Genomic DNA, 23,177 nt, shown 5'->3' with positions numbered 1-23,177 from the left:
GCATTCTAATAACTAGCGGTGATTTAGCAAGGGCAAATAGTGCACAAGGAGTAGTTAATGTGTTCAGACCCTCTCCCTTCCTATACACTACCACTACACCAGAATTTACAAATCCGAGAACTCTATCATGCCACAGGGACCAGCACCCAGGAAAATGAGGCCTGTGCCCACCTTCCCCTTTGTCCTGTTCCCAACAAAGATTATTTGTCCTCAGACTACGCCATTTTAATCTTCTCACAGAATTGCCTTCATTGAATTAGTGCTTCAGTGGTATTCTTTCTACTTTGGAAAAGGTCTTTTTTAAAAACCTGACACATCAACTCTACACATGTACTCTTTATGAGGCTACTGCTGAGAACACGGTCCATTAAATAATGTATCACTTAATAAAAATTCTTCTCTCACCTAGGAATGAACATGGTTCCTATTTCTTTTTATCATAATTTGCTTTCTCTTTAAATTCCTACTTTACCAATCTGTTTGTATACGACTTCTTCGAAAAATGCTCCAACTTCTTCTTAGAAAGCATATATAATAAACAAGTTTAATATAGAAATTTAATTTACAATAATAGGAAATCAGACAGACTAAGTTGATTCTAGAGAAATAAACTCGAGAATTTTGTCATCTAGGATGGTTATCTAAAAGCCAGAGATTAGGTAAATTACATGACAATCTCATCTCTGTAATTAAAGCCCTTCAAAACCAAGATTGTTTATATGTTCAGCTGAATGAATTATATATATACATATGTATATGTTTTTTTTTCCTTCCTGACAACATATATCTAACATTGTAGATAAATAAGCTCCTGAATTTTGAGATTGAGGCTGAGTGAAAATTTCCCAGTTTCCATGAAAACCAAGGGAAGATTGAGATAAAGGGAAAGCAAAACCTATAAAATAAATTTTCTTTCAAAATAGGAACAATTTAAAAACAAATACTAGGAACAAACAACAAATAATAACAATACATTCTTTTTGGAAGATATTCAACACACACACACACACACATAACACATGCCTGCCTTTCTTAGAGGAATTTGGATTCATTCATACCACTGGATTCTTACAAAAAGCTTTGGTTTCACAAGTGAAAATTATCAAGTTAAAGCTAAGCCAGAGCCTGGATAGGATCCTTCTGGCAAAACCTCAAGAAAAAACAATTCTCATGCTTTAACCGGTGAGCAAGGTGCAGCTCACAGAAGTGGTGACAGTGAAGATAATGACTCTATTGATTTTCAAATGGGAAACTTTGAAGAAGCAGCAAGGAAGAATGTAAGTAGGGAAACACCACTTAAAAACTAGGCTTGATAGTGAAAGCAATGTAAGTTATTCACCAACATATAAACCGTGATTTTTCTTTTGGAATTGGAGTAATATATATTCTTTCACTTCTTCCTTTTCTGTATTTTCTAAAATTCTACACTTAACATAAGTAACTTTTGTAAATTGAATATGATTATTACTTAAAGAAAATTGAGCCTCACAGTGATGTTAATCTCGTCTTAAGAAGTATTTTACTTCACATAGGCTTATCTGTTCTCAGATAACATGTTGGGCTAAATAAATAAATGTAGTAACAATTATATTCAATTACACATTTCATCAAAATTCTCAATTTCCATTGTGAATGCTCCTGTTTTCCAAGGTCAGCTCACAGCCACATAGTGATCCTTGGGTGAGACGGGTTAAAGATACAAGATGCACTGCCTGAGTATTTTTCTCCACTGAGGTAGACCTGACTTATTTTGTAAACAATCCTATGGAAGAACAGCACTGTCCAATAGAATTGCCTGTGAAGATGGTGATGTTCTATCTGTGTGCTGTCCAGTACGGTAGAGCTTGAAATGTGGCGAGTGAGACTGAGGTACTGAATTTTAACTAAATAGCCACCAGTGGTATCATGTTGTACAACACAGCTATAGTTATTGCAGAGTCTGAGCTGGATCAGCATCTCTGACTTGACATCCTTTAGTCGAGTACACTGGTTCCCACAGACCAAGTTCCTGCCAAATTCCAGGTATTATTGAGATAGTGCTTATCCTAATAAACGACTACTCAATTTGCATGGTGGTGTTTATATTACAGCCAGAGCCTTCTTTATAGGTAGCAGATTCTTTTTAAAATCTGAATCCTTCTTCTGTCTAAGACAAGGAAACACCCGTCTTTTATGCCTGCTCACTCTTTGAAAGCATGTTTGGACATCAATACATAAAATCTATATGGTTGATCTAAAAATGGGTCCCAGGTACTCAAGAAGTAATTTGGAAACACCTAAGATTCTCCATAAATGGAGTACGTAAAAGGCACTGTGTTTTCCAGATTTTAAATCGGGATTTTACTCACTGTTTCTACAACCCCTTGGAAATTTTAAACTAAAATCTGTTTCCTTACCGAAACTTTTTTTCCTCCTTCACGCGCACACTCTGCTTTGCTATTGTAGGGTGGTTCATGTGGGCTGGGCTGCTGGAATTGATTGTGTTCATGTAGAAAAAAGTTGTTAAAGGATCTGTTTGTTCTTCAAGACACATATAAAGAATCACATGGAGTCAGCAAACATACGATAGAAGAAACCATTTCTAGGCCAAATTGTACGGCCTACCAATCGTGGCAGGGCTCCTTGAGCAAGAGTGGACTTTGGGGCCCATAATGAGGCTCTATTCAGCAGGCCAGCTTGGCTAGCCCAGGAAAAAAAGGGAGAAGGAGGTAGGTACATCCCAGGCACTAGGGACTATGTGGATCTACTCCTCATTCAGTCAGCACTTAATTTACAAGTGGAGAACAGACACAAGGACACACAAGAAGAGACTGAATTAAAACGGTTGCATTTCTGATCTAAGTATGAACAGTTTAGCTTCACCATATTTTCCCCTGTATCAAAGTCTTTCTGGGTGTCACCACTACATACAGCACACACAGCTGACAGCTCCAAATCTGTGCCCTTCCCTGCACGCCTGTTCAGGATAAGCTGAAAAGATCTCTTCATTGCGAGGACTAGGACCTTGATGCCCTGGTCAATGTGTAGGGGAAAACTGGAACTGCTTAGGAAAAAGTTGGTGTACCCTGCACAAATTAGAGTTTGTGTCTGGGTTAGAACGCATTGTCACACACAGCTACTTGAGCTCTCGGACACCATGAGAGATGGTTCTGCCAGGGATGGGGACATTCAAGCCAGTGGGGAGCAAGGCAAGCCCATCTTCACATGCAGCCCTGCCATGAAGCCTCTAGAGACTAAACCCCAGAAGCATTGTCACCAGAGATGGGCTTTGTTGGATTTTGAGAAACTGAAATGAAATAAGCACCAGTACGTTAAAGCTTTTGTGTAGCCCCTGTGTTTACCAAGTAGTTAATAAGCATGAGGTAGGTGAACCAACACCCGTATATAGTGTGTGGGACCACATTAATGAAACCATATATTTCCACTAGCTGCCGGCTAATAATTTCCAATTACCTGTGAAGTTGTACACCTTGTTTCTGAGAAAATGTATTTATTTTGAATACAGCCTTTTCTGTAACAGGTCTGTGTTATTTCCTGAGAAATTACAATTAAATAATTCCTCTTTCCTAAAAATCATGACCAGTGGTATGTATGGCGTTTCTAATTAACTGCTAATAAATAACTTTACGTGACTTGGAATGGTGGAGATGAAGGAGGACGTGGGGAACTTGGGCATGCAGCCCTGCCCTGGGGTGGATGAGTAATGAACCTGCTGGGTTCATTAATGCAGCACATACTCATAGTTGCTTGCTGGATGCCAGCTTCTGTACCACGTACCCGGGTGCACGTTCTACCAGCCATTTCTGGTGCTGCCCAGAAGGGCGGAGAACCATGAGGAGGTAGCAACGGGACCTCAGAGGCAATGAGTGGAGGTTTGGAGGGGAAAAAAAAAAAAAAAACGGGGCCAGACTGAGAGTGGCAGAGGGAGAGAAGCAAGAAATAGCAAGCCAATTTGGGAGCGGCAAGGATAGAAAGCAGAGTAGCTAACAGCCTGGCAAAGTTCAGAATGGAGGGGACGAGAGGACCCAGGGAGGGGACCAAGCCAGAAGCAAAGAAAAGACACGGAAGCCGAGAGTACCTGAGACAGAGTTAACGAGAGGGCTCTGAGCCAGAAGCAAGAGGTGAGGAGAAGCTGAGTCTTCTGGGTCTTTTTTTTCCCCTGCTGAATAGAGCCTTGATTATAGTGTTACCCAATGTCTGATCAATTTCAGTCTATTTTCTTAACATTTCACGGTGAGAACCACATGAACGCAAAAAGCACCCCAAAACTAAAAACCTTGAGTCAAGTGTGGTAGAAAAACTCTTGCTATCGCTGCAATTAACACACCAATTTAGGTATAATATTATAAAGGGTGATTTAAAAACTGTTTTTAACCATCAGGTTTATTTTAGTTCCCACTCCAGCCCAATGAGCCTAATGTGAGTCCATTTTTTTTTTTTCAGTAACAGCTGTTCTTTTGAACCTTCTGAATAGGAATCTGATTTAGATTTGAAGGAAGTCATTTTAGAAGTTGATGCAGACTCCCAGAAGTGCAACTCACATAAATCTAAGCCTGTGCACCACAGACTCCTTTAAAAAGCAAGAATTCTGGTGGCCAGCAAGGACTCAGAGTTACGGTTAAATCTAAACCCAGTGGACACATTTTCCTCCTCCAAACTGTAAATTCAGCCATAAGTGGTTTTAAGACCATTCCTTATTTTTGAATTTAATATAGAAAATGTATCTGCAGCACAACCACTACAGGGAAAAGTTTCTTTCAATTTTATTGGATCTCAGCTCCATTATGACCTTGTGGCCTCTGTTGGCAAAAAACATTCTCACATAATGAGCTTCTACATCGTTAAGTTGGAAATGAAATAACAGTTGATGGTAACAGCCTCTGCATGAACTGTCTGGCTCCTGACCCGCCATCTTGACGGCTAGTTTGCTTGCCTACGCTGGGGCAGGGTTTTAGGTGAATGCAATAAGTAAGTCTAACTTGACCAAGACCACACTTGTGTCCCATGCAATTACTATAGAAAATTACAACAGTGAGAGGTCTGAAAAAAGTCATTCAAGCTATTTTTTCCCTACAGAAAAAAACAAAAACAAAAACAAAAAAACAACAGGGCTATAAGAAATTTAGACAAAGCATATAATGAAGTGCAAACTCACTAAAAATGGTCATTTAAATACTTACAATTCCATCTCTATCTGGTGAACCTCTGTAACAAAAAGAAATTGATAGCTATTATGAAGATGAATCATTCTTGCTACACAGACTAAAGTACAAAAATAATTAACCACCACCCTCGCCTCCCGCGTATTCCCACCCCAGTAAACCTGGCTAATGAAAACTAAATCAAAACAAACTGCTTGAGTGACATTTGAATGTGGGGTATGTGTACATGTGTAGGGGAAGGATATTCTCATTAAAAGCTAAAGTCCGAAAGGCACAGGTTGGCGGGGCTGGGGCGTGCCTTGGTCTGCTTTTGAGAGGAGAGTTCATTAAAGAGTTCGTACGGGTCTACCGGGCCCCATTTGCCACTGTCACAAGGCATGTAAACCAACTTGCTCCTTCTTTTCTTTCTTAAAAAATTTATTATTTTTTTAAAGAGACAAAGTCTCCCCATGTGGCCCAGGCTGGAGTGCAGTGGCTATTACAGACACAATCATTGTGCCCTACAGCCTTCAACTCCTGGCCTCACTGTGATCCTCCCGCCTCAGCCTCCTGAGTGGCTGGGACTACAGGTGAGTGCCACCATGCCTGGCCCTCTTATCCTTTCCCCTGTGAATGGTCCTGAATTGCATCCTATAAGATAAAATGTCCGTGGTATTTTTCAACTTTATTTTGAGAATCTGTATTTCTCTCCACATTTCTATATTTACCTGTTCTTCAGTTACAGGAGAGCAGGAAATGGGGGGAAATATTTTGCTAAATGGCCCCCTCTGACGACCAGAGTCCAGGGTAGCTGATCCCTGGGGACACTATGCTCTGGTGCGTAGGAGCAAGGGCTTCAGAGTGAGATGAATCTCGGTGTCTGGATGTCACCACTTAATAGTTCTGTGACCTTGAATATGTTACTTAACCTCTCTAAGTCAGGTTAAATAAGATAGATAAGGTCTAGAAAGAACTTATAATAGTTGCTGACATACACTAAGTATTAAAAAGTATTAGTTGATTATAATTTCTTTTCTCTTCCAAGATATCCCTTCACTAGGAATATAACACCGCTCACTTGCAGCCACATTGGACTTCAGAGCAACGCAGGAGCAGGAAGCTGGACTGGAGGGGCACAGACAGGGGGAACGAGAGGGGAGCCACTGTACCTTTACAGCTTTGTATTTAATTCACTCTGTAAGGAGCCACAAAATGTTACATTAACAAGGGGACTAGAATTATGCTTGGAAAAAGACATGCACTGTTTGGAAGAAAACCTTAATAAGTGCTTGAGGTGTACTGTGAGCTCTTGAGGAGTTTGGTGGGGTTGGAGCTGTTCTTCAGGAGGTGGGAACAGGCAAGGAAATCGTTATTGCTTCATAGGGTGGGGCTGAGGAGGGTGGGGGAGGGGAGAGAGAAATGCAGAAAGTTGGTGGGAGGCCATGTGGATTCTAAGATGTGATTCCCCTTCCTCACCAGTGCCCCCCAAGATTACCAGAATATTCTACTTGGATTGCAATACACTTGATAGAATGCATCATTTTTCATAACTAGTGAATTCTGTGTCCGCGCAGATGTGGTGATACAGGGGTGAGAAGCAGAGAGGACCCTGACATTGAAAGACCATGGGAGTTGACATAAATCTTGGGAACTTTGGGCATTCCCTGGACGTGGAAATTAACCAGTTCAAAGAAATTTTATTTAAAATAGGGTAGGAAGAATCTCAGCTCACAAAAGTTATAATTCGTTGAACAAGTACTGAGTGCTTATAATGAGCTAAGCCCTTGGCTAGGACCAGGGAATAAAAATAACAAAGGGCTGGGCGCAGTGGCTCACACCTGTAACCCCAGCACTCTGGGAGGCCGAGGTGGGAGAATTGCTTGAGCTCAGAAGTTCAAGACCAGCCTGAGCAAAAGCAAGACCTCGTCACTACTAACAATAGAAAAAATTAGCCAGGTGTGGTGGCACATGCCTGTAGTCCCAGCTACTCAGGAGGCTGAGGCAGGAGGATCACTTGAGCCCAGGAGGTTGAGGTTGCAGTGAGCTACGATGACACCACTGCACTCTACCTGGGGCGACAGAGCAAGACTCTGTCTTAAAAAAAAACATGAAAAAACAAAACAAAACAAAACAAAACCCAAACAAGACATGCTCATCACAGAGAGAATGAGATAGGCAAATAAATCCAGTGGGTTATCATGGCCATAGTAAGCCCAGGCTGGTAGGAGAGCACAGAGGACAGGTACCAACCCATCAAAGCCAACTCTCCTTTCCATGTGTATATACTGCACAGCATTTCTTACTAGGACTTCAACCCCTGTTAAAGGAGTTGGGTATCAACTTCTTGGTAGGATATGTTCAGAGGCACTCACTGATCCTTGTGGTAAAGCCTTTGGGGACAGCAAGAAATAGATGTGGCAAACAGAAGGCTCTGGAGATTGGCCTGGCCGTGGTATTGCCCACTGCTGGTCCAGGTACAAAGGCACAGCAGTAGCAGATCTTACATGGGAGGCTGCTTGACTTCATGTTTATTGCGGCTATCAGGATGGATTTCAAAATTTTTAATCAGAAAAACTGTAATCGTACATAGCAGCATGGGAGTCCTATTCCCACCCTTTCTCTTATCCATCGGTGGAAATGAGGCTGATGCTTCCTCGTTTGGAGGCAGCAAGCATGGCAGGTAAGAGCACTGGCTGTAGAGCCAGACTACAGGGGTAACCGACGTAGGTCTCCTAGCTGTGGAAGCTTGGGTAAGTTCCTTCACCCCTTTGTGTCTCAGTTTCCTCATCTATAAAACAGTCATGATAATTATATAAACCCCATAGGGATATTATAGGATTCAAGGAGCTAAAATAAATGAAGAGCCTGAAACAGTGTCTAGAACATAGTGAATGCTCAATAGAAGTTATCTAGAATAATAATTATTATATAATCTGACCTAGGAGAGGGAATGGAGAAATTTTGGCAGCCTCAAACACTTGGGCATGTGTTTTAAATTCATTTTTTAACCTCTTCTAATGAAGTTTTGTATTTTATTTTAAAAAGATTTTTTCTTTGGCCTCTATTTCAAAAAGTTTCAGTTATCTTTTGCAACTATTGCCTTTTATCTTTACTGTCTTATTTGGATTATAATTCTGCCCATTGATGTTCCTTTTCCTGTAGGTGATAAAAGCATGGGCACTGGATTCTAGACTAGAATACTGGCTCCAAGTCTTATTTTCTGGGCAGCCTTCAGCAAGTTACTTAACCCCTTTGGGCACTGATATCTCATCTCTAAAGCTGAGGTATTACCACTAACCTTACTGAATTGCTGGGAGGACTAAAAAGGATATCAGTGCAACAAAATATGCTACACTGGGCCTGCCACTTCGCACAGGCTCTCTCCCTTCCTCTCCCCCTATCAGCCTCTGTAACGATGATCAAATCAGGAAGCTCTGGTCCTCACCCACTCTCTATCTAGGGATGTTCAAGCAGCTGAAGTTGGCACTGGCGTCTACCCCAGCAGATTGCTTAGCAACCCTGAGTGAGTTGCAGCAGCCCTGAAAACAGTTTGCACCACCAAGGTTTCAATGATCGCAGACTAACATAAGCATTAAGTGAAGCTGAAGGGACAGCAAATTGCCAGAACATTTTCCCAACCCCTTTGAGCCTATGATTCCTTTTCCAAGAATGATATGTGATCCGATTAGAGAGTGGGGGTTCATGAAAAGCAAAGGCTTATACGAAACATACTAAACAGCTTGTCCTTTGACCAGCACGGATGGTAGAACCCACTTACAGCTAATGTGGCATCCCAGGAGTAATCTGGAGCACTCAAATGATAAGAAGGAAAGATGCTTGGGAGTCTATAAACAAATGTCTCCTTAGAGTACCTCAGAGAAAGATTGAGCATCTACTCAAAGCCGTGAGGAATAACTTGCTTATTTTCGTAACTTTAGAAACGGTGATGGAAAAGCAGTGCTTTGACCATATGTAAATTAGCTCAGCCTGCTCTGGGGAGGTTGTTTAACTTCTTTTCTCTTTTCAAGAGATTTTTTTTTTTCTCTTTCAAACTTTCTTCACACGTCAGAAATCTGTGCTGCAGGCAGATACTGTCTTCAGGGAAAAAAGGATTTAGTTTTTGCTGATGACACTCTCTGAGATGCATTTAATCATGTCCCACAAAATACATGGCACGTTGTAGGGGTCAGCAGATGTTGCTGACAGACTGACTGGTATAGTGTCCGGCCCTTTAGGGAAATTAGATTCCATCTTTTATGTGTACAGGTGTGGAAACTGAGGCCCAATAAAGGAGAGTGTGATTCCCAAAGCCAAGGAGCTCTTGGCAGTGCTGGGACTAGAGCCCAGGTCTTCTGACCCTAGTGAAGGGACCATCACCTATTCTGGTGGTTAATGTTCAGAAAATGGCACATTTCTTAAGAAACAATGTAAATTACGTAATCCTTAGAAAAAATATTCTTTACTCAATCATTTAGAAAAATTTGCAGGACTACAGTGAATGTAATTTCCATGAAATAAATATTTACCAAAAGAAAAAGCACAAAGAAAAAATAGAAGAATAAGAGACTTAACATTTGGTATATAGACAAAAAATAACTTTGTTCTCCCAATCCTTCACACCCTTTGGCTTAAAACCCTTCCAGGTTTCATGGTGCCCATTGCCTAAGAAAGTAGCCCAGATATTTATTTTCCTATGTGGTTCTGATCTCCTTCCTAGCCTTGCCTTCCATTATCAACTTGACCTGTAGCCCCAAGATTGGACACATGGCCCCCAAGATTGTCAGTAAATGCCTATTGTTCTTTTCATTTCTCTACTTTTGCTTTTGTTTCCCTCTGGATGAAATACATGTCCTCATCTTCTTGAAGGCCAAACTCAAGGCTCCTCTCTCCCTGAACCATCTCTGATCAATAGTCCAAATATGAGCCTTCTCACCCTCAAATTCCCATGAAATTCCACTTTAATGGCACATTTGGAAATTACCACATATTAATTTGTCTCAGTAATAATAAGAGTAGCGGGAGCTGCCATTTCCTGAGCACTTACTAAGCTCTAGGTACCATACTAGGCATTTCAAATGTGTTACCTCATTTAGGTGTATAAAAACACTTTAATTTGTGTAGCAGATATTTTATCCCATGACTTATAAATTCTTAGAGGACAAAGACACAGAGAAATGCTCAGCACCTCGTGATAAAAATTTATGCATGAAAAAAATGTACAGAATGAAAAGCTAAAGGTGAGAATAAATGTGGCCTTCTTCATTTTTACCTGTGCCCAATTATTGATTTTCCCATTTTCATACTTTCTTTCAGAGATTATAGCCAAAGGAGGGATAGATTGGGTTCAATTCTGATAGACAGCAGACCACACCAGATCTGCATTGACACCTGGGCACAAGCAATGGCAGTTGAGTAGTTGTGCTCTCCTTACACTGGTCTTGGGCTGGAATCCTGAGTTCATGGTCAGTGGACTCCATGTATTTAAATCACCTGCTTGGCTAAAAATGGCACCTGAGATTTTGTGTCAGCGTCAAATACTTCTGATGGAGAATTCAAGATGGTCAAATAAGCGAAGTGAGTGAAATGAAACTGTTGCATCATTGGACATTTTCAAGGTTCTATCCGTGGCTGTGGGCAGTTAATTCTCTTGGATAGGATCATTTAAACATTTGAAAGCAACCCCACAGTTGTCTCTGGCATTGGTTTCTTATTCACAGCCAAATATTCTATTCTTCCTGTGAATTCTGTTGGTTGATTTACAGTTCTGCTTGTACAAAATCTTGGCATCTCCAGTAAGGGCTTTGGGATGTTCTCCAGTCTACATTTCTGTTTCTGGCTAGGTCTAATCTACCTAAACAGGTGTTTCTTTTGTTTCTTCAGTTCAGATACTAGGGGCAACCCTAGATGTAGAAACGAAGGCTTTTAGTCTCCCACAAAAATAAGTCATGCTTTCTGCCTCCTGGGACTGCTGGGAAGTGTGGTTATCAGGTTGTTAAAAGACAACACACAATGAAAAACTGAACACATGATGAAAAATTCTCACCTTTTCAGCATAAATCTAAGAACTGTTTATACTGAACAGCTACAATTTACCCAGAAATGGGGAGAGCAAAGAAGAGTACATGATATTTAAGAAAATTGTGTGGCAATCTTAAAGTGACAGTGACAACAGCATCTCTTATGCAAATATCTTCTCTGGAGAGGCAAACCCCTGAAGTACATACGTAGAATCAGTGTCCTTTTCTTTCTTCCGTATTCCAAAGGCCTTCCTTGTACGTTTTTTCAATCCTGTAGGAAAACAGCAAAGGGGCCAAAGAAATTTATCAAAAACATTCAAGTGAACATTCAGTTAAACTTGAGTATTCAAAAAGCAATGGAAGTTTCTTCAATTGTATGTGCATGTGTGTGTGTATACATGTGCGTATGATTCGTTATTGCATTTTCAATAGACATTTATCAAGGACTTGGCACTGTAAGTTCAAGCAACACAAAGATGTATGAATACAGAAGAGATTGCAAGTTTTTTTTAGACTACTGTTATTCATCACCCAAACTGGGGCTCTGCCAAGAAGGCAAATCACAGATTTAGAAGAATAGCCATTTCTAGGTTAGACATACTCTTGAGGCTGGGATAATGCCAAGACACAGATCATGTGGAGCATACCGAGAGAACTGCACTGACCTGACACATCTTTGTGTCTTGTATTCCCATCTCATCTTTTACTACTTTTTCTAATCTGTGGCTGGACTGGGTTATTAACCATTCTCTGAATATACTTTAACATTTGCACTCCAGTATCTCTTTCTTCCTTGTGTGGTCCTTACTTCTGGTTGGAATGCTTTCCCTATGTTATTGACTTTTAGAATTTCAATTCATCCTCTAACACCAAGGCCAAATGTCACCTCCTCTGTGAAGGCCTCTCAATCCTAGTGGTGTAAGATTTTGACTATTCTGTGCTCCCCTCAAAGTGTTACTTTTATATATATTATGGTATATGAAATGGTACCAATTATTAGTTCCTATGTCAGTTTCCCTGAGAGTCTGTGAGCCTTTCTAGAACAAAGTCCAAGGCTCCCTCATTTTTAAGTACCTTAATCTAGTAGGGGTACGAGATAATATTTGTTGATTTAAAATATCTTGCAGGAAGCACTATTCCAGCAGCATTGGGGTAACAAGGCCCCTTTCTTCCATCCTGACAAACCACCCTGGTTTTGATTCTTCCATTTTTATCCTGCCAAGGCTCTGTTTGGGCTCTAGCTCTTCCATGTTTCAAAATTACAGAAGTGGCTTGTGTTTCTTATGTTAGTATTATTCAAATATGCTAAATCTCTGTATATTCAAAACCTTACACTTGTTACTGACGGATTGGAAAGTCTTCTTGAGAAATCGGAGCTGGGAAAGTCACTGGTATTTCAAGGTTTGTTTGGCATCACCAGGTGGAACAAAACGAAAAACACTAACAGAATCAGTGAGTTGATGACACGTTCTTCCAAAACATGTGAGTCAGCCCGAACCGCTCAGATTATCTGAGTCATTCATTATCTGCCTCTCAGGATACTACTCAAATATAATCTTCAAGTTGTCTTTGCTCAGTCTAATTTTGCACTTTAAGAGTCATTCCATTTAAGACGTTTAGTTCTTTAAAATGTCAATGTTTGTTTTTTTTTTAAAAATCTCCTCCTGCATAAAACTATTCTCCATTACTCTCCACATGATGAGTTTACAGGAAAACTTGACATTTAAAACTACCCACCTATAATATTTAGAAACACTTTCTCCCCTTTCATTTTCTTTCTTTCTTTCTTTCTTTCTTTCTTTCTTTCTTTCTTTTTTTTTTTTTTTGTTCTTAAAACCTTTCTTCCTTTTCACCTCTAATTGTCTTGTTCCCTTATAGGGACAAAATATCATAGTTATATAATGATCGTTTTCTTCCTATAATTTTTCTTGAGTTTCAAGTCTCCTAACTGGCTTGTCTGCTCTTCTAATTTAGCTTTGAGTTCACAGTGAATGCCACCCTCACCAGTCACTACTGGTTTCTATAGGCCTAATCTTATGCTTTCAAGTTCTTTATTTCCTGTCGCTCAACTTATGAGATGAAATAGCATAACTTACCAAAAAAGATCAGAAAATACACACAAATTCCAGTACATCTTTATTAAAGTAGTATCAAAACGGGCAATAGTTTTCCATAGACCCTGTCCTGTTTTTGACCACCAAATTTGGACAATAGCCAACATGAACTAGCTTATGAACGTCACAAATTGTCCATTTTCCAGTGAAAAGGGCACTGGATCAGGGTTCAGGAAGCATACAGTCCCTTCCCAGCATCATCTCTAATTCTAGTTTAATACAAGTTACATTCTTTTTATGTTTCAATCTCCCAGTCTATCACGCGTCAGCCAATAACAAGAGAGGAAAAAATTCACATATCTTCACAAAATGTTATGTTAGTCTGTAGCTTTAGTTTCACTGAAAGTCATGTTTCTACAACACGGAACACACTCATACATGGAATATAAATAGGAATACACCAAAGACGTAAAATTCCAGGGGAAAAAATAACCCTATCAAATTGTTGAGTTAGAAAAAAACATTAAAAACATCTTACCCATAAAAAGTGGAAAGATTTGAGAAGTTAAGAAAAGTATGAAGAAAATTCCGAAAGATTCAAGCAAAGTTATGAAATTTAGTTATTCATATATTAACAGATCTTTGAGAAGATCCAAACAGAAACAATCACACCAACTGCACTAAAAGTGATTAAAGAGGTGCGGTCTTCTTGCCTTTTGAGAATTTATAAAAAAAATATTGAAAGACACTCTTCAAAAGAGAGCAATGATAGTCAAGGATCTTCTAGAAATAACAAGTTTAAGACACTATGTTTGATAATTTGATAAGCTTAAAAAATATTATATCTAATGATTTTCCACTTTTAACTCTATAACTCCATAAAGACTTTAAAATCAATTTCTATAGTATAGTTGTTTCTGGGGTGGAGTATAAAGTTTTTGTTAACTATTCTTTTTTTGACCAAAAATGGGAAGTCAAAAATTGATTGATTATTTTTGAAAAATGAAGTGACTTTTCCCTATCAAAGCAAAGAGATCTAAAGGGAAAGAAATTTACTGTCTTGATAATTTAGGGGTAGAATGGTTCTCTCCCAAGTTGTAGAATTGAGAACACTTTGCTGTGTGGATTCAGAATTGCAGTCTTGGATTGGCCACACTGGGAATCTGGCCTGTGCCTGTAACCTCTCCACCTAACAGGCTTCCTTTAGCTTCCTTTGGTGTTATAGGAGAAGCTTGTTCAGTTTGAGAATAACAGCAACAAAAAATTAAACATAGATGGATTTTTACAGCTTATTTCAAGCTAGGCAGTCCTCTATATGTTACAAGATATATAAAGCAACCAATGAATAAATTGACGATAGTGATAGTGCCAAAAATACATAGTAGGAGGAAGTTTTATCTTGGTCATACTACTTAGCTACCATTACTGAAGGCCTACCTATGGAACAGGTACTGGTTGCTTATGTTGTCTCATTAAATTTCTTACAAACCTCGTGAAAAAGGAAGTGGTGTTTTTGCCTCAAGTAGTGAGCCTGAGAGACTGCCTAAGTTTATTATCATCATCTCCAGGGAGGAAACCAGAGGCTCTTCTTCCTCCACTGCTTCCCCAAATGTTGGAGTTCCTCAGGGCTTTGCCCTAGCTCTTCTATACCCTTTCCTGGGGGCAATTTCATCCGCTCCCATCATTTCATTTATCATATTTATGCAGACAAATCCTCACTCTGTAGGTGAGACTTGGAACAATCTCATGAGCTTCTGAATATATAGGATTTTTCCTACTTGGGCTTCCACAGAGACCCCAGATTCCTTCGAAAGCCTTTAGGCTACACTTATATACATAATCAAAAGCTATAAAGGTATGCCCAGTCATTTAGTTTCAAATTATTTTGTGAATAAAATTCCTCTTGAAATAGTTCTCCATCAATGAAAGAACAGATAAACAAAATGTGGCATAGCCATACAATGGAATATTATTCAGCCATATAAAAGGAAAAAGTACTGATACATGCTACAACATGAATGAACCTTGAAAATATAATAGTATACTTAATTGAAGGCAGCCAAATACAAAAAGGCACATACTGTGTGATTTCATTTATGTGAAATATCCAAAGTAGGCAAATTCATTGATACAGAAAGCAGATTGGAGGTTGACAGGAACTGGGTGGAGGGGGAATGGGCAGTGGCTGCTTAATGGGTATAGGGTTTCTTTCTGGGGTGATAAAAAGTTCTTGGACTAGACAGTGGTGATGGTTGCACAGCATTGAGAATGTACTAAATGCCATTGAGTTTTACACCCTAAAATGGCCAAATGGAAAATTTTACTTTCCATGTGTTTTACCCAATAAAAAAGAAATGGAATAGTTCAAGCCAGATTATTCTGTGGTGGGGGAAAAGATGGAAGGGAGTGGAGAAGAAAAGAAAGAAACAAAGTAGACTGCCTTAAAAGTTTGCAACCTATATTACTGTTTTTGTTTTCTTTTGTTTTGGCAAAGTTGTCAAATATTTAGTAAAGCCATAGGATCTATACAGTCACAAATCTGTGTTCATAGTGACCTCCACTATCAAGAAAGTCATAATTCCTTGACAATATACAATAGGACATCCAGCTTTTCTCTCTCATGTACCAGATGTTTACAAAAAGCTTTCCATAAACAGACACATTTTTATTATGTTGCTTGCTCCTTTAATCTTTTCTCCTAAGATCACAATGTTACATTAATCCTACTAGATGGTAAAGGCCATCAAGTTAGCAGCTTCCTCCATGTGGATGTCTTGTTTATTTTCACCTCCTCATAGTATTGCACTGGTCGAACATTCCTTAAAATCATTTGCTCAATGATATTAAAAGAGAGGCAATATTTCTCAATCGCTTTTTCAAGTTGCAAGTCAGGCCCCCTTGGAAGCTTATGAAATCAATTTTTTAGGGTGAAACTTCCATTTAAAAAATGAAATAGAAGAGAAAATGGAGGTGTGCATTGCCTATAGAAAGGATAAATACTGTTTCATGAAACTCTTGGCCTCAGTTGTTTGTGTGGTGTTTGCAAACTAGGTGGTAATGTAAAATACATTTTTGATGATAGGTTACAGGCCAAAAGAAGTGTGAAAGTCTTTTTTAAAACTTTAAAAAAGTTTGAAACATGTATTATTGTGTTTACTGGTGTTTTTCCTAAAGCTCTTCTAGACTAATTTAAAATAAAACCCCAAACTACATGATACCTTAGAACTTACTGGGTTTAAAAGTATTTAAACCTGCAGGTGAAGAAGAAACAGTACAACAGAGAAAAATGACCTCTATCCATTTTCTTTTCTGCTGATTACAACTGCACTGCAGGGATTCATTAAGTAAACACTAAATTCTGAATTTGAGCCACCTTTAAATGTTACATTGAAAATAGAATTGTCCGGAGGAAACTTTCAAAAAGAAACTTGGGACTCTCTGTCATATACTAATTTTAGGTAAAACATTAAAATCTGATACTCAGAAGGACCTACAGTGTTTTGCTTACTTAGTTTTATTTCTTCTATTTTATTTTTTATCACACCTGAAATATTTTCTCCCTAAAAATAAAGACCGGTTCTGGGGGTGGACAGGTTGAGGTAACACTCTTGAAGCTGAGCCCCACACAGGAGATACCGAGGTGTTGGCATCCTGGAGGCGGAAGCTGAGGACCAGCCACGCAGAAGATGCTGGTGGCCTTAACCAGAGGTGCCATCCTGCCACCCAGAAGTGTATGTGGGAAGTGCTGCCAATAACCCCTCCTTTCTCTCCTTGTCCCAGAGTCCCACCATTCCACTGCTAGCTGGTAAGACAATAATACGGAGAGGCCAAATGTAGAATGGTCACCTCTCCATCAGCATCTTGGCAGCAATTGGCTTATCACCTGAGCTAACTAAAGGGGCTGGGCTAGGAAGAGATGTGGGGCAGGTATAACTGAGAGGAGGGGCCGGGTCCTAAGCCTGGGGGTGGGTGGAGGTCAGGGATAGGCCCAGAGGTGACAGCATTCTGTGTCTTTGATTGTTGGAGGAGAGAGCCCCTTTGAAGGCACTGCTTTTTGCCTACTTCTCCTTACTCACCACACAATCTTGCTACACATTGCTTTCTCTCATAGCTTTTTATTGTAGTGTTAAAACTGCCATATAAATTTACTGCCTTTAACATTGTTGAGAAGGCACCACTTTTGGAGATCATGCTCCTGGGGTGCACTTGTGCGGGCTCCCCAGCCCTCCCTACATCGTGCTTTTGAGCAGAGCTTGGACAAGGCAAGGACTAGGAACAAAGCCAATTCACTTGGCTTTGGAGCTCTGGAGGAAGAAGAGGAGCTTTAGGAGGAGAGGGCAGGTTGGCAGTGACAGCTGGATAGGGTCAGTACATAGAACACTGTGAATAGAGGAATGCAATCCATCTCCTCATGGATCTCCCCCGAAAGCATGCAGATGCTCTCTCCCCAAAACAGAAGCAGAAATACAGGGTGGAAGGGAGCAAAATGTATGGCTTTCTTCAGAATCCAAAGATCTGGGTTCAAAACCCAATTTGCTTATGGGCTGTCATTTGCAGTAACATGGATACAGAGTCTAGGAGGTGCTACTTTCCATATAAGATTCACTTTCTCACAGGACGTGAGGTTTAGAGGGACAACCTAATTTCTCTCTCCGACATCACTAGGAGTGAGGGAAAGGCAGCTCTTGTTTATTGAACACTGCGTATGTGCCAGGCACTTCACACAGACTAACTTTACAACCAGCCCAGAAGGTATTACTAACCCTTTATTTTATGAATTAAGAAACAGACTTAGTAAGTTTCTCTTCCAAAGTCACTAAACAAACAAGTAACAAGACCAAGATTTTGAGCCAGGTTTGGCTCCAAAGCCAGACAACTTCTCACAGAGTGGGCACGAGGATCCTTGCAGTGTTCCTAGCGATGCCTGGTGCATGGTGGACACATCATCAGTGTTTAATGACTCTTTTAAAAGCCACTAAGGGTTTGCATAATATTTTTAAAAGATGACTTTTCTTGATGTTTGTAGTCTACCTCCCTTGATGTTCAGTATTTTGATACTCATTTGTGTATACAGAAGTATTAGGGAAGGAGAAGAAGGAGGCCCAACCTGCATGGATGGACTGATAGGAATGCACAGGCGTTAGGCAAGACAGCAGACACTCAGGATAAGGGGTGTGTTCTGTCCTCATTACATTTTAGGTTGAGAATGTGCACAACGGTGAATTGAAAACTCAATTTAGCCCAAAACACATATCATAAATAAAAACTAATAGACATAATTTATTGAGTACTTGTGATATTTCAGGAACTTCCTTATCTCAGCCCAACACAACCTAATGAAATGGGAGCTGTTATATTGATTATATATCATGGGGCACAGGCAGTAACTTGTGCCAGGTCCCACAGGTAGTAAATGGCAGACCGCGTTTCAAAGCCCCCTCTGCCTGACTTCAGAGTCCAGGAGCCTCAAGACTTTGGAATATCTTTTTATTAGTCATCAAAATTCATTTCTCCCTCTTATTAAAAAGAGTAAAAACCAAAAATGTGTTTCATTTTTTGTACATAGAGAGATATTTTTAGACAAATTAGGCTGCACATTTCTTAAACACAAAGACTGTATTTTTCAGGTTTAAATCTTTGTATCCTGTCCAGTGAATATAAGGAGACCCAATCAATGTTTGCTAAACAGATTATTTCTGCAATAAATGTACATTTTCAGCTTGAGTCTTCATTAACTTGGAGGGTTACTCAAAGGTGAATGACATGTAATGGAATTACTTATTTTCTGCAGGAACCCAGGCCAAATATTTAGTCTCTGTAATAAAAAACAGGCAAATTTAATTTCCTTGGGCACAATGCCGCATATTGACGGCAACTCTGGACTGACAGTATCTATTCATTATGATGGTCACTGTATTTCAGTCAGAAAAGATTAAGGTGCTTTGTGTATAAGCTTTTCCTCTAGGTTTTAAATATAGGTACTGCAATCCAATTCAGATCCTTTGTCATAAGACCTTCTTACAGAAAGATGTAAGAGCAGTTAAGATGGAGGCCAGTTCCTCCCATGATTTTTTTATATGATTTCCAGAGCCAAGACTGGAAATAGGAGATGCCTAGGATATAGAAGATGCTTAATAAAGGCAAGTGCCAGGAAATAGGAAAAGTCAAGTTCAGTGTTTAACAGTACTGGGCACATGGTAGTCACTTAGTAAATGTTTTTTGGCTGTTCTACATATTTGCAATTCTACCCAAAATGAATTGTTCAAAGTTGGTGGGCATGCACAGTTTTGGTCTTCAGAATACCTTAATTTTTATGTGACTCAAAGGAAATATGAGTGATCTTTGTACTTAGTAAGCAGAAAACCTCTTTACAAGACGATACCGCATCATTCTGAGCTGAGCCTGTTGGGGGAAATCTTAATAGCGCTCTCTGTTAGCAGTGGATTGCAAAGGGGCTCACACAGATGGCGCCTTGAAGTTCAGATACGATATGTGGAAATTTACACTGGAACATTAAAATGGAGATTTCTAAAGGCAGTTAAGCACTTCAAGGGGCTAAAATTAATGACTTTTTTTAAAAAAGAAGAAATTCTGGACCTTTTGGTGACATAGAAGAAAATGTTAAAGAAGATGGTCATGAAATATGGTTTGCCACAAAATGCTTGGTGCTTGCTGTGCCAATGTTAATGTAGTGATGGAGCTGAGTGAATTAAGAAAGAATTTTAAGCAGGTAAATAACTTCTGTTAAGCTGTAATTACAGTAGCAAGATCCATGGGAAGCATACAGAGTTGTAAAGAAAGTATGAGGTTTGAGCTATGAAAGATGTGGGTTCAAATTTCATCTTCACTACCTCCTCGGGTAAGTTGCTTAACCTCTCTGAATCTTAGTTTTCTCAGCTATCCTAAAAGGTTCTGTCAGATTTAAATGAGTGTAACAACCCTGTTTAAAACCCGAAATATATTGTGCATCGCTTATGCAGATTTCTCTTGCTTTCCTTGGAGTTTTAATAGTTATAAAACGACTAGAAATCAGTTCTTTTAACTGAGTATGTAAGAGCAACTATTAATAAATGCCTGATTTCAGCACTTATAGAAGCCTTGCGGCTCTATTCCTTTAGAAATAAAAATACAACATCAAAATTTGAAAATAATCAAGTTTTCAAAATCTCAACCTTTCCTTGGTTACAGCAGTTAAGATAAACCAAACTTAGTCTCAAAAATGTATTTGACTAAAAACTATCATAAAAGATAAGAGGGAATTAAAAGAAAGAAATATAACTGTAGCAGAAAAACACAGCATTGATGAAGCCTTGATTGTACAACTACAAACTTTAATTAATTGGTTCGTCTTCCCAGTGAGATCTGAAAGTAGGTCGGTGCTACCTGGACTTGGGTTAGAGGCATTATAGAGTTTGGAGTTTCCTGCTCCCAGCCTAGTGGGGAGACACGCAGGCTCTGTCTGGAAAATAACACTTCAGACACTAGTGAAATTAATTTGACTTGTTCCATTAGAACCTTGATCTGTAAAATCACTTCCCTTTTATTCTATCCATTCTCTCCTTCATTCCCCCCTCCACATTCATTGATTCTCTTCACCCTCCTCCATCCCTAATCCCTCCCCTGCCTGATGCTGACATGTAGGGACGGCACTGAAGTTAATGGTGCTGCTCAGATAGACTCCGATTTTCAGGCATAAGCAGAAAAATCCAATTGAATTGTAATTCACCAAATTTTAGTTTCAAGAACTCCATTTTCAATGAGAAAATAAATCCGAAAGAAAGCACAACGGATAATGACAGAAATGCTTTCATATGCCCTTTCCTTTTTTTATTACATTAATTTATCCAGGGAGGAAGGATTTAGTCCTTTGATAAAATGTATAAATTGTCACTACATTTACCATTTAATGCTTTGAGCTAAATTTTTCTAAGGTCAATTAAAAAAGAAAGCTGCAACATATCCTCCATAGAATTCCTTTGGTTTAATTCTAACCTGCTACATGGAGGCAGAGAGGTAGACAAAGTGGAAGGAGTTGTACATGGTACCACCCATTCCACACACCACAGGCTATTAGCCAACTTTATTTGGCAAGGATCCATGAAGTCTACTTCCAAAAAGGAATGGAAATGGTTTAAAAGTTAAAAATACATAAAATCGATTTCTTTTTTAAAAGATCAGCTATGAGATAAACATACATAGAAATAAAAGGTTTAAAAGAGAACTAAATATACTATTTAGCTCTAAGTTCTTTGGAGAGGCCTTAAAGGCCTTCAGGATATTTGCAGATTGGTCCTGTCTGCAAGATATATAATAATGATAATCGTCCATCTATTTATCCATGTGACCTCCATCCATCCATCCCTTGGTTATAAATCATAGTAGGTAACAAAGTTCACTGTCATGAAATTCTTCCTGTTGGATAACATAAATCCATCAAGTTACAATGAAAACCTGCTCTCCTTGGTCTTTCCTCAAGTCAGCTCTCTTGGAAAATTAACCCTTGGTAGGCTTGCAGATTTATTAAGCTACCCCCTCAGTGTCTTCTCAGACTAAATGGTCATATCATTTTTCTCTTTCTTTACTTACAGATCTTCTATTCCAAACATTTAAATTCATGATTGTTGCCATACTAATGATGGTCTAATTCTAGGTCCTCATATTTATTAATACCCATCTACCTCAGAATGGCAATTTTTCCCATCACTGGTCAGTATTTTCTTCACCGATCTCCCTGTATTGGGCGGTGATATAACTCTAGTATTTCATTCAGTGCTTAGAATCAGGCAAGCTCCACAGCATTTGGGATCACTGTCAGAATATCTCTTCATCTTCTCATTCAGTGGTTGATAGGAAAGGAACCAGCTGAGCACTGATTATATACCAGGGACTCTTACAGGCAAAGATACAGCATCTAAAATTACCCTTGAATTATGTGCGATCAGAGATCTGTTACTAAAATCTTAAAGCACCCCTTTCTAATGGTAGCTGTCACCTATTCATCAAAGAGATATATATGCATAATTGTGTGGTGTTTGAGGTGAAGAATGACAATGAGATAAGATGAGGTTGTCAGGAACCAGTCACACAAGTTCTTGAAAGTCAAGTTAAGGACTTTAAATTTTAAGTGGAATGAGCAGTCACTGAAAGCACTGAAGCAGGAAAGTAACAGTATTTAAATACTTTTTTTTTTTTTTTCCACCAGCAACATCTATTACCTAGCACCAAAAAAGATCCAGGGCAATAGTAATTAATTTGTATAATGTTGATAAATTAAGCTAAATAAATAGAGTGTTTTCTAGATCACCAAAAGACAAAATTAACACTGAGTATTGTTTTAGCATTACAAGTACTATGCTGTATGATTATTTGAAAGCTAGCATTCAAATTAAGATCTATATTTGAGTTATGCAATGCAAATTTTCCCTAATTAAAATATTTACCAGAACAGTGGAACACCTGAACATTTCTTAGGTCTTAAGAGTTTTCCAGTTGTGACAATATGTAAATGCACCAATTTTGACAATCTTAATTGAGATTCAAACTAATTTAGAACCGTCTGTTTAAACCCCCAAAACTCCTGAACTCAAATACCTCACAGAGTTTTGTTACATTGGCAGTCAGATCTGAAATCATATTCTAGCTTTACCACTAACTAGCTGTGTGACGTTGAAAAAAATCAATTTCTCAAGAACTTTGTTTCTATAACTGTAAAACACCTTCTTCACATGATTATTGTATTCAATGAGAAAATGGATTTGGATATGTGAATAAAGTGTTACTTGAGCAAAAATTAGCATCATTTATTCATATGCTTATTATTGCCATTTTAATTGAGGGCTGAAAAACAGTAAACTGTAAAAGTACATATCATAAAAGTAAAGTATCCAACCCAATTCAAATGGAAAAGCCTTTGTCTTCCTTTATTAATATGAAAAGGAGAAGAAAATCCATTTCCCCTTACAAAC

General features: G+C 39.0%; 1 protein-coding gene across 3 annotated transcripts in view; it reads right to left on the bottom strand.

The window, feature by feature from the left end:
• SGIP1 (SH3GL interacting endocytic adaptor 1) overlaps window positions 1–23,177 on the bottom strand; it is a 187,558-nt gene that overhangs the window by 98,498 nt on the left and 65,883 nt on the right. Inside the window, exons 2-4 of one of the 3 annotated variants that reach the window (XM_069480113.1) lie at window positions 11,366–11,429; window positions 5,181–5,205; window positions 2,397–2,468 (exon numbers count right to left, since the gene is read on the bottom strand). In XM_069480113.1, coding sequence (XP_069336214.1) covers window positions 2,397–2,468; window positions 5,181–5,205; window positions 11,366–11,429 — 161 coding nt within the window. Of the gene's footprint in view, window positions 1–2,396; window positions 2,469–4,078; window positions 4,163–5,180; window positions 5,206–11,365; window positions 11,430–23,177 lie in introns of all 3 variants that reach the window. The other 2 variants (XM_069480111.1, XM_069480112.1) reach the window with 2 other exon arrangements.

The sequence above is a fragment of the Eulemur rufifrons genome, chromosome 8, assembly GCF_041146395.1.
Source record: "Eulemur rufifrons isolate Redbay chromosome 8, OSU_ERuf_1, whole genome shotgun sequence".
In the NCBI taxonomy this organism is placed as follows: domain Eukaryota; kingdom Metazoa; phylum Chordata; class Mammalia; order Primates; family Lemuridae; genus Eulemur; species Eulemur rufifrons.
The sequence above is the reverse complement of the archived record's forward strand: the minus strand, read 5'-3'. Positions and strand labels throughout refer to the sequence as shown.